The sequence below is a fragment of the Spermophilus citellus genome, assembly GCF_964194105.1.
Source record: "Spermophilus citellus genome assembly, chromosome: 1".
Taxonomy (NCBI): Eukaryota; Metazoa; Chordata; class Mammalia; order Rodentia; family Sciuridae; genus Spermophilus; species Spermophilus citellus.
This window is the reverse complement of record NC_138182.1, coordinates 41,689,798-41,706,553: the sequence shown is the minus strand read 5'-3', so window position 1 is coordinate 41,706,553 and position 16,756 is coordinate 41,689,798. Positions and strand designations below refer to the sequence as shown.

The window sequence follows — 16,756 nt, the reverse complement described above, 5'->3', positions numbered from 1 at the left end:
TATTTGTATGTTCACAAAAGCAAATTATACGGCATGCCAAATAACTATTGATTTTAAAAAAGAAGGTTTCTAAACAGAAAAATACATTTTTTTCTGATTTTTTAAAAAATTCATTTCAAGCTATGGTGTTGCTATCTTCCTTTTTTAAAGCCCTTCTTTGTTTGTTTGATTGATTGATTTTTGATTCTTTTTATATTTAGAATACTCATTACTAATGCTTTTAAACAAGTGCTAGTAAAGGACTGGGATATTTTTAAACAAAAGCTGGTAAAGAACTCTTGTGTTCTTGCATTTCCCACTAAAGCCTTTTCCAACAGTAGAGGTTATGCATCTGTCTAGCTTGAAAAAGAACAAACAAAGATGATTCATTAATAAAGGAAATGTTTTTGTTCTTGGAGCAAGTTGATTGATGGGCAACATCTGGCCAGGTGCAGTGATTTCCTGGCAATTTAAAAGGGCTTTAAGAAAAAAAAAGCCCATTTAGGAAAATGCTCGAATGTGGCAAGAGTCAGTGGGTATTTGATTATTTTTGTTTTTGTTGTGGTGCTGGTGATGGAACCCAGACCCTTGTGCATGCTAGGCCATCTTTGTACCACTGAGCTACACCCGACCCTCATGGGTGTTTTGTGAGGAGCCCAATGGCCACCCCCATCACGTGTAGAACTAAGCATAGGTGACTAGATATAGACTGTGCTTCCACTTCCATGTTCTCAGGTGGGTCCTGGGAGGTGTGGGGGTGAGTCTGGGCACACCTCCCCTGTGTAAAGATCATTAGGAGATCTGTCTCTACACACTGAGGACCTCATATTGGATTGTGGACTCAGTTTACACAATTTTAACTTATTTCGTAATCAGGCAAACCAAAACCTGCATAGATGTCCAAAGAGCCATATTCTGTTGATTGTGTCGTCTTGCAATTTAGCTGTAAACTTGTTTCAGTGACTTTTTTTTATTCCTCCTGCAGAGTCCCACCTAACTTACTGTAGTTACGGGTTACATCATGATTGTATTGTAAAACATTTCAGATTCTTTGCAGTGGTGAAAAATAAATGAAGTATTTATTTTGAATAGCCGAAAAGAAAGATCATTTCCTCTCCAAGCTTCCAGCCTTGGAAAGCTTGACGAGCCAGTGTGGAAATTGTTCTAGTTGTTGAAAGCTTTGTGGAGTTTGGTTGCTGTAAATAATTGTTGATTTACCTTCAGGGACATCAAGTGACATATTGGAACTTTATAAAACTGGCAGTATGTATTGAGATTTTAAAATTTTATATAGTAATTTTTAAACGTTACAGTATGCATTTTTCATACTGTATGCAGTAATAATAATTGAAGTAGTAATAACTGGAGATCATATGAGTGCAAGAGATAGGAGCTGTTTTCGATTGAGTGACTTTTGAAACTTTTTATTTTGTAATTCATTATGTGGATTTGTGTGATTTCTGTGGTATAAATAAAAACAAACTGCTCAAGTGAAGAAGTTGGAATAAGAATAATGACTGTTAAAATAAATTGATTTTTCTTCAAAAGAAACATTTTTTTCTCTTCTGTTTTCCTCTCAAAGGAAGATAGTGCACATACCCCAAAATTTATTCCTAGAACTATGCCCATTAATTTTACTAGCCCTGCTTTATGATTGAATAAAAATTATATGGATACTTCCTAAATATAAATATCCTAAATAAGTAAATCCATTACTGTATGGATATTTATTGCAAAAACATCATTGTTGTTATATCATAATATAATGACGTGTTATCATTTCATAAATGACCAACTCAGAAGTTCTCAAAACAATAATTGGCATCTGTTTGATAGTGTATTGTTAAATAGACTCTATTGGTATCCAAAATTTGTTTGTTGTTATTTTTTACTGGCCAATATTGAAAACTGTATTGAGAGGTACATCAAGAGGAAGAAATGGGTAGATTCAGCTTTCAGCAAAGTCTTCTAGTAAACTCACAGATATCTTAGAAGGAAATTCTACATTGCCTTGGGAACAAATTCCACTCATAGTAAATAGTGATTCTATAATAATTTTATTTCTGATAGATATTTTTTTATATTAAGTTTTGTCCCATTTGGCCAAATTTTTGTGTGTGAATCATGTAATTAGTTTGCTACAATTGTGATTGTTAGTTGTTTAGAGAGCCTTGAGAAAGGTATCTAGTAGGGTATTTGCTTATTAATCTGAATAACCTCCTGGTGCTCTTCCTTTCTCCTGAAACAACCCATTAGTACTCTAAGTCTGCGGGCTTGCGGAACTGTTAAATTAGCAATATTAACTGCATGCAAAATGTATGACCGATGAGTACTAACACTCAGTTTTTATCATTCTTTTTATTCCATGCGCCATCTTTCATTCTTCTCCTATATTGTACATTTGCAAATAAATCCCATGTAAATGAAATCCACTTCATTTCCATACGAAACCTTATGCCATTCGTGAAACGCTGCGGCCCTTTTGGTTTTGCCTGGTCCTTGTGCAACTACACGCGGCCTGGCTCTCGCCCTCCTGCAGACCCAGCCCTCATTCTCCCTCCTATCTCCTTCAACAAACTTACACAGGCACAAACATGGGACAACTCTAGCTACAGTGTTCCTTCTGAAGGAGACAGTGACAATGGTAGGTGGCTTTGTACCTCTTCTTCAATATTCTCGTGAATAAGTCAGTGAATATAGTGAACCTCCCTTTATGGGAGGCTGGAGAGAGGGTTGCATTCACCTGCATGCTTGATGCAAGGAATCCCAAGCCAGCCAGGGAGGTGAGGTCCAGAAAAGTGCATGCGAATTGTGAATTGTTTTCCAGCAGTTGGTCCAACTGCGGTTTAATTATCTTAAGTATCCTGAATTTGGGGAGGATTTTAAAGTACTTTCTTCTCCACCTATTCTGCTTGGGGTTTGGGGTTTGTTTGCAAAGATTTGGGGTTTGCACATTTGTGTTATCTCTGCTCACTCCTGCACCTAATGCTTAGAATTTGACCTTTTATATCTATGCTTACCACATGTGTTTTTAAGGTAATAAAAATGCACCATGGCTAATCCTAGAGCGTTGCACTGGGCAACAATGTTAATGTTGAGAAATTTCTAGAAATGAACAGAAATCACTTGCCTTCTTGAGAATTTCATTTGAATTATATTCAAGAATAGGAAGTTGGTCTAGGAATCATGTGTATTGATAGAATACTGAGGCCATCAGGAATAATGTGACTATCTTAATTTTGTGCCATTAAATCATCTAGGAGAGACAAATAAAACACATAAAAGCATTTAGATCTACAGACCACATCGGTCTGAATCTCCATTCTAGTCTAATATTAGTTCAGATCTTATGCGTTTCATTTCAAAATACAAAGTGATAGAAGGAATGTTAAGTGAAATAGCATGATTTCTAGTGAAGCCAGTGAGATGTGAGATATGATCACTCTGCAAACCCAATGGGGGATATATATTCTGATAGTACATATTTTTTTAATCTAAGTATGTTATATGTAACACATGGAAAATATGTATTTAAAACACTTACTATGATTTCTGGTTAAGATTCAAGAATGCTTTTACAACTTCCTTATGTAGAAGGAGAGTGTACACTCTGGCAGTTTAGTTATAAAAGGAATATTAACATTTCATAGATGTCAAAAATTGTTAACTGAAAATAAGCGTGATTTTAAAAATCATGAAATAAAAAGTCCATCCTGATTTAAATTCTGGAAGTTGATGATTACTGGATGGAAACTTTCTAGATAAGCTTTCCTTTACTTAAAAATAATAATAAAAAAAAAACAGAAGGGAGGCATTTTTGTTTTTCAGAAAGCATGGCTATTTATGGGTATGATGTTGTTTCAAAGAAATAAAGTTCTAGTATGTAAGATTGATGTGTGATTTGGTATTTCCTTAGGAATGGTATCTGAAACCAAAAGACTTTATTTTTTAAAGCTGAGAAATAATTAGGAATTTACGTAGCAGTAGAACTTCTGTCCTCACAGATGAAATACCTAAAATCAGAGAGGCAAGATGAATTGTATGATCCACACTGTTAGGTAGAGGTGCCAGTGTGGCCACATCCTAATTCTTCTTCTTTGGCAGGGGGCTACCAGGAACTGAACTCAGGGGCACTCTACCACTGAGCCACATCCCCAGCCCTATTTTGTATTTTATTTAGAGACGGGGTCTCATTGAGTTGCTTAGTGCCTCGCTTTTTCACTGAGGCTGACTTTGAACTTGCCTGCTGCCTCAGCCTTTTAAGCTGCTGGGATCACAAGTGTGAGCTACGGCTCCCAGCTCAGAGCCCCTGATTCTTGAAAGCCTCCTCTCAGGCAAGTCTCCATTCATTCTGCAGATGTTTATTGAGGTACTAAGCCAAACTGTCTTCTTTTTATTAAAAGTTTTGAAATTTCCACAGCAAATAGTCATTGTGAAAATCTTTCTCACAACCATCAAAATAACCTTGCATTCATTATTTGGTATTTTTACTCTGAGTGCAAATTCCAGGGATTTGTGTGTTCCTGTCATACTGTACCACAATAATAATGAAACGATCGTGTTCAGCGTTCATCTGACTCGTCAATTATGTCAGATGTTTGGGGGTTGCCATCTTTATTCGTAATTGGTCTCTAATATGACCCAGGCAAGAGATGTGAAAGATTCTCTGCAGAATTACTTCTGCAGGTTTCCAGATCTGATCTTTCATATACATCTTCGTTCTCTTTTCACTCCACTTGGCCTTGTGATTCGAATGTGTTTCAAATTAAAGAAGCTGCACTGTGACACCAGTAGATGAGCTACTGCTGCAGGAGGAATAGTTTTTACATTATTCTTGACGCTTCCTCTAAAGTAGAATATTCTATTCAGCAGCCTTCTCTTGGCATTTCAGAGCTGATTACCACGTCATTTGTGTCCTCATAGTCTCCCTGTAGTAAGCTATCTTAGCCATTGTCAATAAGTGGCATCTTATTGCCAACTCATCCTAACATAATATAACCTTTAGTTATTAATTTTGGCAAACTTGGAGTTTCTATACCTGTTCACTGCCTTGCTTTATATAAAAATTCCTCCTTTATTTAAATTTTTGCCAATATTTCACTCCAAATGGATTTCATTTTAAATTCACCATTTTCTCTTCATATATTCTTCGTAGAGAATTTTTTAAAATGAAGATGCCTGGAGTTTGAAGTCCCATCACCCCCAAAATTCTGCCTCCTAAGGGATAATGAAGAAAGTAGGTCTACTCACCTCTGGCTCTAGATGGGCAGCTGTATCTCAGTTTGTCCTTAACCTGAAAACATACTTCTTGCTCTTATGCCCTCTTAGGACTCCATCTTTTTTTTCCCTCCTTCACTTTGTAAAGTTTTAAACTTCTTTTGAAATACTCTTGCTTTTTCATGTAAAACAAGTTGATGGGTACTAATTTATATTCATTTAAAATTGATCTTTTAAGTGATCACCTGGGAATGAATGAGCAGACAATTCCCTTGTGGGCCAGTTAACAGACATTCTCCATATTTTTTTATGATCATCTTGCACTAAGATATTATTCTCTCCATTCCAGAAATGAGGAAAGAGGATGCAAAGTTTTCCCACAGTTCTCAACTCTGCCTTCATATAAGAATTGCTTTGGCCCCAGACTCAAAGATGCTAATTTACTTGGTGTAGTGTTGAATCTAATCTCTCTTTAAAAACAAAACAAAACAAAAAACCTCTGATTTTTTTTTAACTGGTTTTTCTGTGATATTTGATACAAATAAGTTTGAAATGGCCAAAACCATGAAGAGGACATTTGAGCATTTCAAGGGCAAAGAAGATGTCTAATTCACTCTGAGTACAAGAAGGAAATGAATGAATGAGCTGGTCGGATTTCTAACTCATAGTAGCCTAAATCTAAAGCTCATGACATTTTGTCAAAATTGATGTATTGCTGCCCTTGAACTTGTATACCTTAGACATTCCTCTAGTCCAGGTTCTTAACTTCTGTGAAGAAGAAGTCTCCTCTTGTTAGGTTTAGGTAATAAGGGTTAAAAACATGGACTAATAATTTTTGTACAAAAAGTACATTTCATGCAATAATTAAATGATAAAAGCACAAGCTTTAGAGCAGTGAGCCTTTTTTCTTTGCTTAACTGAAAGATATTCTCACAACAATTCAAGAAATGGTTTCTTATGCACATCCTTAAATATCACTGAGTGCCTCCTGTATGCTAGGCATGATGCTCATGATGGATAGCTCCAGAAAGCTCTCACAGAACTTTGAGAGTGCATTAGGATTTAGACCTGGAAACTTGAGGTTAGGATATTTTTCAAAAGAGGAAAATTCAGGTGACTGATTATCAGAACAAGATAATTTATGGCAAAGATGGTCTTCAAATAGGCTGATCTTGGAATGAGGGGGGTTTTGAAACACTTGTTTCATTTATTTGTTTAACAAACATTGCTGCTCAACTCACTATCTTGGGGGTCTGGTTGAAGGGTACAAATTGGAAACAAACATATGCTCTTATGTTGTAAAAATGGAGAGAAATACATTTATTCCGTTATGCAGAAAGTGTTGAATGCCATGAAAGAGATCCAGAGAAAGAATTTTATATGTTCATAAGAGACAGCAATTTAATCTCAACCCAGGGATGAAGATAGTGGAGAGTGAAGGAAAGGTAGAGAAAAACTAGTGAATGGATTTGATACTCTTCATAAGGACCCTCATCATTTCCTCCAGGTCCATGCTTAGAAATTTATCTCTTCTGCTAAATAAATTACATATATGAACTGATCTTCTTTTTCATGTTTTAAATATTATCAGTTTGACGTATAATAATTAAACAGTTAAGAAGAACTCATTTCCCCCCATTGAATGCTTATTTTTTAATTATTTATGTTTAAATAATCAGGGTGGCTATTTGATTTAGTGTAAAAAGCAGGTGCAAATATGGGGCTTTTTACAAGGTGAGTACCAGGGATTGAACCCAGGGGCACTTAACTACTGAGCCACATCCTCAGTCCTTTTTATTTTTTATTTTGAGACAGAGTTTCACTAAGTTGTTGAGGCCTTGCTAAGTTGCTGAGGCTGGCTTAAACTTGTGATCCTCCTGCTTTAGCCTCCTAAGCCACTGATTACAGGTGTGTGTCATCATGCCCAACTTGGGGCTACTTTTTAACATTGTCTTGTAATCTCAAGTTAAATTTAATTATATAGAATTAACCAAAAACAGAATAATTATTACACAGATCAATGTCCTGAAGTCTTGACCCAGACTGGTCACTGGCTGTATTACTTATTTAAGTACTTGAAAGAAGGGTGTGTGGCGGGGGGTGAAGTACCATAAAGAATATAATTAGAGGGGCTGGGGTTGTGGCTCAGCAGTAAAGCGCTCACCTAGCATGTGCAGGGTTCAATCCTCAGCACTACATAAAAATAAACAAACAGATAGATAGATAGATAAATAAATAAATAAATAAATAAATAAATAAATAAATAAATAAATAAAAGGTGTTGTGTCCAACTACAACTAACACACACACACACATATAAAACTAGAACCATCTTAATGCTTCCAGTAAAATTATTCTGTCAACTTGCAAAAGAAACTGGCAGATTTATTATGAGCCTAAAGAGTTTGCTTTAAAATCTCACATATTCCATGGTAATCAATACACTTAGAAAACCAACAGTAGTAGTGTAGTCATGATTTCCAATAAGTTTATGCTTATTCAAAGTGTTTGTTTTAAAAACTACAGTTGAAATGTTTTTCTTTTTCATTTCAATTGCTGAACCTTCATAGAGCAAACACCCAAGTGTGCTTGTTGTGCTTTTAAGATGCACAAGAATTTAAAATGAAAAGTAAGGCCAGGAAGTTAAAACCCAGATACTGCATTGTCCTGATCTCACACAGGGCTCCAGTAAGGCAGAGATGTTTGAATTGTGTGCTGCTAAACCAAAGCTCACGATTCATTTGACTTCCTGATAGTTTCATATTCATAATGAAATCTGCCAATAAAAACATATTGAAAATATTAAGCATGTTGTATTAGATAAGATTACCCCAGAGAAAAGGCAAAGGAAAATGAAACCTCCAAAGAAAACATGACATTGTTTAAATGGTGTTATGGAGCCCCTTGCTGACATATGTGAGTATTGCCCAACTCTACCCACAGGGCTTCCTTTTTTTTTTTTTTTCCTTTCTGCCTCACTAGGGATTGGACTCAAAGCCTCCCTCATTCACACCTTAGGCCTGCACTCTAACGTGGAGCTATAGCCTCAGCCTGCATTCCTAGTCTTTTTCCTTAAATTTGGTCTCAACCAGATGGACATGTGGATTATATCTAGATTTTACATTTTAATATATTTCTCTTTCAGTGGCTATACTTGAGTGGATAGGTTTTTTTTTTTTTTCCTGTCACTTGATTTGGTAGATAGGCAAGCTTAATGCATTCTCCACTTTTCTTCATGCTTCTGAATTTCTCAGCCTTTCCCTCATTCCCCCTTGCTCTGTGAATTTTTCCTTCCTGCCTGCCTGCTTACTCTGTCCTTCTTTTTCTGGTCTTAGCTTTATTTTTTTTAGCAATTAGTCTCACTTCCTGTGGGCTTTGGCTTTTGTGGGACTTGGTGACAGCCCTTCTGTGACATGCCTTTAACTGTCTTTGCCTGTGACTTCCTTGGGTGGCTTCCAGCAGAGGTCCAGGCCACAGGCTGACTCCTCCTTGTGGTTCCAAAAGGGGGAAGGCCTCATGATTGTGAGATCATCCTCTTTTCCTAACTGTGAGTCAAGGATTGAAGATGTGTCAACTTTCTGACATTCCCTAGAGCATCAGAATACAGATTCAGATATTGTAGAACTGATTTAGAAAAAAAAAATCCAAAATTAAGATGAAAATGATGAGGTTGGGTGAGCTCAGGATATTTAATTATTGGAGTTGAACTCAGGACCTTTCATTCAATGTATTATATCTGTAATTTTTTAAAAAACCTAATACATTGAAATAATATTTAAAATAGCCATAGGAGCAGGGCATGGTGGCACATATCTGCAGTCTCAGATGTTTAGGAGGAAGATCTCTGGAGCCCAGGAGTTTGAGGACAACACAGCAAGACCCCACCCATCTCCAAAAAGAAAAAAAAAATAAAGAAAGAAGCAAAATTAAAGTGGCCTGTAGAAAATGATTGTCAGTATAGGATAAAAGTTGCATACTCTTCTTATTTGGCATTATTTAAATTCTAGTGATTGGATCCACTGAGAAATTGCAGTGTGCCAGTGCAACCTTCTACATATTGATTTCTTCTGTTGATTTCTAACATGGAAATTCTCTGCCCAAAATTTCCTAGAGGATTCTTTTCTACTGTCCTAGTCTGAGAATCTACGGGACAGGAAGAGCCAAACTCTCAACAGTTTGCTCCCTCTTGTGTACAAGGAAAGTTGACAGCCTAGAATTAACATATTTAAGAAGGAAAAGTTTAAATATAAGTCTTCTTGTAGGCTTTGTATTATTCAAAATTAATTAAAACATTGTTATAATTATTCTTCCGCATACAGAATATTTTTTACCTTCTTGATTGATCTATAAAAGATGTCATTTTTTTAAAAGTTCATTTAGGGCTTGTGTTTTTGTTACTGTTTCACAGTGCTGGGGATGGAACCCTGGGCTTTTTGCATGCTAAGCAAGCCCTCGGTCACTGAGCTGCACCCCAGCCCAAGAGACTATATATCTACTTAATTCCTTCCAGAGGAAACATCCTTATTGGTTATTATTCTTGGAGGTTGTAATTTTAAGGATCTAGGCCAATGGTGATCTCTTAAGCTGCCTCTAATCCCACTGGCCTTTCCAAAAGTAGTCTGTGCTCATCTCCAAGGAGCTGGCTTTTTGGATACCGGTCTGCGACATGATAGAAGGCAGAAGTTTTCCACTCCACACTCAAATATGTAATTCTGTGTGTCATCACTTCTTTCTTAACCCAAGCTTTTAAAAATATTATGTCAAGAAAAACATTAGCCTACATTTATTTTTAGCATGTAAAGCAATTCTAGAGTCTTCTTATTTGAGATAAGTTATTTGAATTTAATGAAAGCATTTTGAGTGTAAATTAAAAGTTAGAATGAAGATAGTGGAAAAATGAGAGAGACAACATCTGTCTGAGAAGTGGCCTGGAATGGTCTCTACAGCCCAAACCCTTCCCTGGATCCAGTTTACATCACCAAATGCCATAGCTTCTTAGTTCACTCAACTCTGAGTAATTTAACATATAATCTCCTTTTGATTATTTGAATCGGGCTTTCCCCTGTAAACTTGGAATTTACTTCTGTGCATGGGAAAGTAGTTATTTGGGATGAGTAAAGAAATTATTTTACATACATATTATATCGCAACCTGAGCAAGACAGTGCCTAACAATCTTTTCCCTTTCTGTTGTAGTGTTTCTAAGACCTCAGAGAAATTTGGAATCTATAGACCCACAGTTTACAATTCGGAGGAAAATGGAACAGCTGAGAGAAGAGAAAGAGCTGGTGGAGCAACTCCGTGAGGTACCCAAGAAATATTGTATAACTAAATAATAATTTTCAGAACCCAAGCTGCATTTTATATCGAAAAAAAATCCTAATTTTAAATCTAGCCAGATCAGTTACTGACTTCAGTTTGATATTGGGCAAATCACTTAACAATCCTGAGTTTCAATTTTTTTTTGTATATTCAATAAGTAGTTGTGATCTCCCCTAGAGGGGTTTCCTGTAAGTAGATATACTTAATACATACATATAAATGTAGCATTGTTTTAATTATGGTATACTTTAAAATAACACTCCATTGTTTGTTTGCTTAACAATAATACTCTATGAATTTAAAGCTGTTTATAGTGGTCTTCATTTTGTACCCAAAACTGGTCAGAGTCTTTAAATCAATCATGTACTAGGCAAACCATTTGAATTCCTCTGAAAGATGAAGTCTTGCACGGGGCGCCTTTGGGGATTTTAAGCTTGGTGATGGCGGGGACCAGAGCTGTCTGGTGCCTTGTTGTAATTTTCCAGTTCCTGGTGGGAACTCCATAGATATTTGGGTATCCTCGGGGACTTTATGTGTACCTAGGAAGATTGTAGATGGAAGGTGAAATAGCAGTACATGAATCAGTCCCCCGGGGGGAGAACAAGTTGGTATTAGTTATTAAAGGCAGCACTTTATGAATTGCGGCGTAAGTTTATTACATTTGAAGAGAAGTATGACCTAGGAGAGGTTAAGAAGCTTCTTGGAAGATGCAGGTTTTATGTTAAATCTCCTTTCACAAGCAAATGTTTACTGACCGCCAGTCTATACCAGGCCATATATCTAGGTCATGCGTATGGAAAGAGCTAAATAAGGCCCCTGCTCTAATGAATCCTGTCATCTTGGGGAAGAGATACTAAATAAGAAGGAAACAAATAAATATGTAATTTCAGACAGCAGTGAATTCTACAAAAAAACAATAAATCCTATAAATAAAACCCAAGCCAAGATAAGTCAACACATTTGTTATTGCAGATGGTATTCCACATATGGGTTAGCAAGCAGTCAAGGGGGAAGAATTAAAAAAGAAAAAACTCTCTTGGCACCACTTTAAGTGTCACTGTGTTTGATTTAACAAGCATAAGAGTGTTTGGATGTCACTTGCCCATTGTATTTGGATGTGCTATAAATTTGGAAGGTCAACTTCCTAGTAAAAGCAAAAATAAGATCAGGAACCTACCATGGGCCTCTCATTTTATCTCTTATCATTTTATCTTAAACTTGGGTCATATTGATTGTATTAATTTAGTGATATGAAATTAGAGACTGAAAGAGGGCCTGAAAATATTAGGTGTCTACACACAGGGGAGTTTGGAAAGAGATTTATACAACTCTGTTATACACACTGTTTTTCACGATTTTATTTATGGCAAATCACCAAATTAAGCCAACTATTCATAAACAGTTATCCAGTTAAAAGGAGCTTCTGTTGCAAAGCAGAAACTTGTATTCAAGGTCTTAAAATGAATTTCTCTAGTTCTGCTCCCAAGAGGATGGAGTAGACACACCTTTTCCTCTTGCTCCCACTAAGCACATCTGGGTGTGCTCTGAAAGGTTAAGAGAAGATGGGAGACTGGCTGAGGTCCTTGGGACTTGAGAAACAAGTGAGCTCCCGCAGGTTTTCTTTTTGCCTCAAATATCTCAGAGGCAAAGAGCTGAAGGAGTTAAAAACTCTAAAAGGCGCAGATTTTGGAAGAAAAAGGAAAAAAACCAACAAAAGCCTACTTCCCCTAGCCAATCAGGAAATGGGCAATCTAGCAGCACAGAAAACCTTTAGACCCTAAATTTTCACGACAGCTAAACCCCAGAGGGAAGAAACCATGGTCCCAGCCTCACCGCTTAATCAAGTGGGTTGACTCCTGCCTTTCTGGGCTGCTGAGAGAGAAGGCAGTGGGCAACCTGATCCCTGCTGCTAGTAAGGAGCCTCATTGTTCCCACAGTACCAGCAGAGACCACCTGGGAGTCTGGATTTCCACCCTGCCCCACCCCCTGGCCAACTGAGACCAAATAGAAAACCTGGATTTCCACATTCACCTGGCAGTAACTAGACTAGAAGGTTCCCCCTTCTGCGAGGGCAGCTTTCAAAAAACAACCCGAGGTTTGAATAGGATTCAGATTCACATAACATAGTATAAAAATGTCCAGATTTCAACTGAAAACCACTCACCCCACCAAGGAGCAGGAAGATACCAAAGTGAACACAGATGACAGCACTGGTCTGGCAGGGATGTTGAAATTGGCAAATACATATTTTTTAAAAATATTTTTTGAGCTGGGTACGGTGGCGCACACCTGTAATCCCAGCAGCTCAGTAGGCTGAGGCAGGAGGGTCATGAGTTCAAAGCCAGACTCAGCAAAAGCGAGGTGCTAAGCAACTCAATGAGACCCTATCTCTAAATAAAATTCAAAATAATACTGGGGATATGGCTCAGTAGTTGAGTGCCCCTGAATTTAATCCCAGTACCCCCCCCAAAAAAAAGTTTGTTTTTTTGTTGTAGGTGGACATAATTCCTTCATTTTATTTATCTGTGGTGCTGAGGATTGAACCCAGTGCCTCTCACATGCTAGGCAAGTGCTGTACCCCTGAGCCACAACCCCAGTTCACCTGGCAAATATTTTAAAGTACCTATGATAAAAATACTTCTTTAGCAATGATGAATATAATTGCAGGAAAGGAAAAAATGGAGTCTTCAGCAAAGAACTAGAAAATCTCGGCAAAGAAGTAAAAGATATAAAGAACGACTGTTTTTGTTTTTTGAAAACCGACAGTAATTGATGTCTCAACTGAAACATCATCTAAGAGCAAGTCAGTCCTGAATCCCTCTTCCACCCCCTACAGATGATCTGAACCACTCCCGGGTTGGGTTCTGATTTATCGCTTCATTCTGTTTTTGTGTTTTCATAGCTGAGGCCGAGGAACATTGAACTCAAGAAGTGATCTCATTGTTCTTGTCATTTCAATTAGAAATTTTGGACACAACTCAATTCTGGTTTTATGCCAAGGGATTGTTCATATTGTTTGAAAATATTTAAATAAGGTCACCATCTTCCAGGTGTTCTTAACCCTGTCTGCATTAAGAGACTGGGGACTTGGTTCATGAACACTTGTCCTTGTATTTTACCCTCAGTGTCCATAGTGACCGGCTCCCTTCTGATTCCTCCACAGAGCATCGAGATGCGGCTCAAGGTCTCACTGCACGAAGACCTGGGCGCGGCCCTCATGGATGGCGTTGTCCTCTGCCACCTGGTCAATCACATTCGCCCACGGTCTGTCGCGAGCATCCATGTCCCCTCACCGGCGGTTGTAAGTACCACTGACTGACGTAAGCAGACTCTTCAGACAGTATTTCTGGTTAAGGATGCCAGAGGGATCCCTGGGACCCCACTCAGATCCTTTCTGTTGGGCCCCAGACAACAAGAAGCCCAGAACAAAGGAATGGGTCTGAGTGAAGTGGCATTTCACTAGGAAGGGATGAAATTGAAAACTAAACATGTAAATGGCAAGAAAAAAACAAACTTTATTTCAGACATCAAGTTTAAAGAAATTACTGCTCGTGGTTGCCGCAGTCTTGGCTGGGCACAGAATCACGAGGCACCACACACCTTGTAGATTCAAACAGCAATTCTTTATTCCCGAACTCACACCGGCCTCTACACACGTTCTGGGGAAATTCAAGTTCTGCCGCACAATTCACGTCCCAAATACTTTCTCAATTCCACGAGAACTCAACGGGAACTCAGGCAGCAGGATACGCCCTATTCCCAGCAGCAATAACCTTAAACCTGGAACTGCCTTAAACCCAGATTGTCTTAAACGCCCTAAACCCAAATTGTCTTAAACCAGGATACTTCCTAAAACCTGCAGGATACACCCTAAACCTGGATCCACCCTCGTCCTTGAGCAGGGTCACCTTTCTCAAACACACATGCAATGTCACAGCAAATTTCCAAGGCAAGTCCATTTAACATGGGATACGCTGGCAAGGAAATTTCGATGCGTCATTCCTATTTGGCAATGGCCCTCAGCTCGTGGTGCTAACTTCAAGACGAGAAGAATGTAAAGATTCATTTCTCACGCAGCCTTATTCCAAACGATGAGGGTCTTTTTAGAAAGCTCTTGCAGTTAGTGGCTTCCCTTCTAAATGAAATCTTCCCCTTTTTCATCATTGGGATTTTAGGGTTGTCCTGAAAAGATGTGCATTCTGTGGGAAATTATTAATGACCTGTCAAGCCAGAGGTCAGTTAGCCAATCGTGTATTCCACCCTTTTTCCATCTCTCTGTGCCAGAGACTTGCTGGCATCAGTGCCCCCCAATTTCTCATCTTCCCCTATGGGGGAGACATGGGATCCTTGTCCTCATGTGAGCCAGAGAGAACTGCAGTCTGTTCTATAGTTACTGAGGCGCCAGGGAAGGAACCAGGGATAAGCTTGTCTTTGAAACCCACATAGAGCTTAGACAGAGAAGAAAGAAGAATTTCTCTTCACAGCGCTGCATTAGGGGAGGCAACAGAGTTTAGAGCTAAGAATGTAAAGTTTGGGTGAAAATTCTAGGTCTGTGTCTGACAGTCATAGGTAGGACTTTGGCAAGTTGTATATTCTGTCTTGAACTCGGTTTGCTCTTCTCTGTCATGGCATTGTTCTGGTGAGATGAGATACGACAGAGGGTACGCACACAAAGGTGAACCATTACTATCACTCATGATTATATAGAGAGCAGATGCTAAGAATCCTTAGCTCCTAATCTCAAGGTACAATGTATTCAGTGTATTGGGAGAAAGCTTATGAAAAGCCCTGTCCCCATCCCTGTGCCCAGGAAAGTCTCATGATGGCATTATTAATCCTACTTTGTTTTCTCTTGGCAGTAGGAAAAGTGAGCCAATGATCCCATTTGAACTGTCAATTTCTTTTCTATAATATTGAATTCATTTTTTCTTTCAAAAGTGTGACTTGTGGGGAGACCAATTTGGCTTTTCTTTCAAATCTGCCTCTAATAGCCTCAGTGGAGTATAGTAAATTCCACCCTTTGATCCAGTAAGAGACATTCTGGTATCTTTTGCAGATGGGGTTCAAACAGCCGTAAGTTGCCTGAGCCATGCACCATGTTCTCATTTTATTATGTTTCCCCAATTACGCAAAAGCCACTGAGTCCTCAGCCTCCAAAAGGAACATACAGCTATCCTTTGATAAGGTGCCAGAGGACACTCTGAGTCACTAATCTATACACCTTGTTTATTTTATTCATTTTTCCAGACAAACAATACCGTACTTTAGAAATCTTTTCAGTTTTTTCTTTTTATGATATTAAATTTTTTAATTGAGAAAAATAATGCCTGATTAGAAAAAATAAAGAAAAACAAAAGTGCACTAGGGATTTAGCTCAGAAGGAGAACATTTCCCTAGCATGTACAAAGTCCTGGGTTCAACCCCCAGCACAGCAAAATAAGTAAATAAATAAATATTGAAAAAAGAAAAATAAATCATCCTTTTCCTATTGCTCAAAGATAGTCATGATTAACCTTCTTCTTCACTACTCACATGTTCTGTACATTTATTCTTGATTATGATCTTCTCTCTGATGTATATTCTTTAGGAATTTATAAAATTTATTATTCAAACCTAAATATTCTCCCACTGTCACTAAAACTCTTTCTAAATATCAGTTTTAAGGCATGTAATAGATTTTAGCCTGTGCTGTTACATTACATTTTTTCTTTTGAGAGATACAGTTGGTTTCTGCCTGTCCATTCACCCAAACTGCAGTGAGCTTCTTTTTTTTTTTTTTTTTAACTGTGCAAAATATTAAACTGCTAAAGTGAGCTTCTTGAAGCTGTTTCTGATAGGCCCGGCCACCGGCCACCTCTGGCCTGGAGTCTGCTTACTGTCTGTGCCTTTGCTCTCTGCTCCAGTCTATGGGCAGGCACTTCTCTGCCTGGAAGGCTGCTGCCTACCTCATCTGCTTGTCTACCACGCGGCCTGCGCAGTGGTTTCATTAATGAGGTTCTGGCATTAAGTTAGTTAGAAGAGATCAAAATAAAACACACAGACAGTACCTTATTTTATATTGCTAGGTCCGAGACGGCTCGCCTCCCTGTTTCCCTGCCTCCAGCCGCCCAGCAGGGCAGCGAGGATTACTCTGGGCTAGCAGGAGAGAGAGAGAGCGAACACGCCGGGGAGTAGCCTTTTATTTGGGGGGACAAGAGATTCAGGGGAGAATTCCATCCAATGAAGGTTGAGGGGGGGCT

General features: G+C 38.3%; 1 protein-coding gene across 5 annotated transcripts in view; it reads left to right on the top strand.

Moving 5' to 3' along the window:
• Positions 1-16,756, top strand: part of LRCH1 (leucine rich repeats and calponin homology domain containing 1) — a 201,562-nt gene that overhangs the window by 158,358 nt on the left and 26,448 nt on the right. For 3 of the 5 annotated variants that reach the window (XM_081282145.1, XM_081282144.1, XM_081282143.1), the window contains 2 exons: positions 10,392-10,501; positions 13,681-13,818. In XM_081282145.1, the coding sequence (XP_081138271.1) occupies positions 10,392-10,501; positions 13,681-13,818 (248 nt within the window). Of the gene's footprint in view, positions 1-2,518; positions 2,624-10,391; positions 10,502-13,680; positions 13,819-16,756 lie in introns of all 5 variants that reach the window. The other 2 variants (XM_081282147.1, XM_081282146.1) reach the window with 1 other exon arrangement.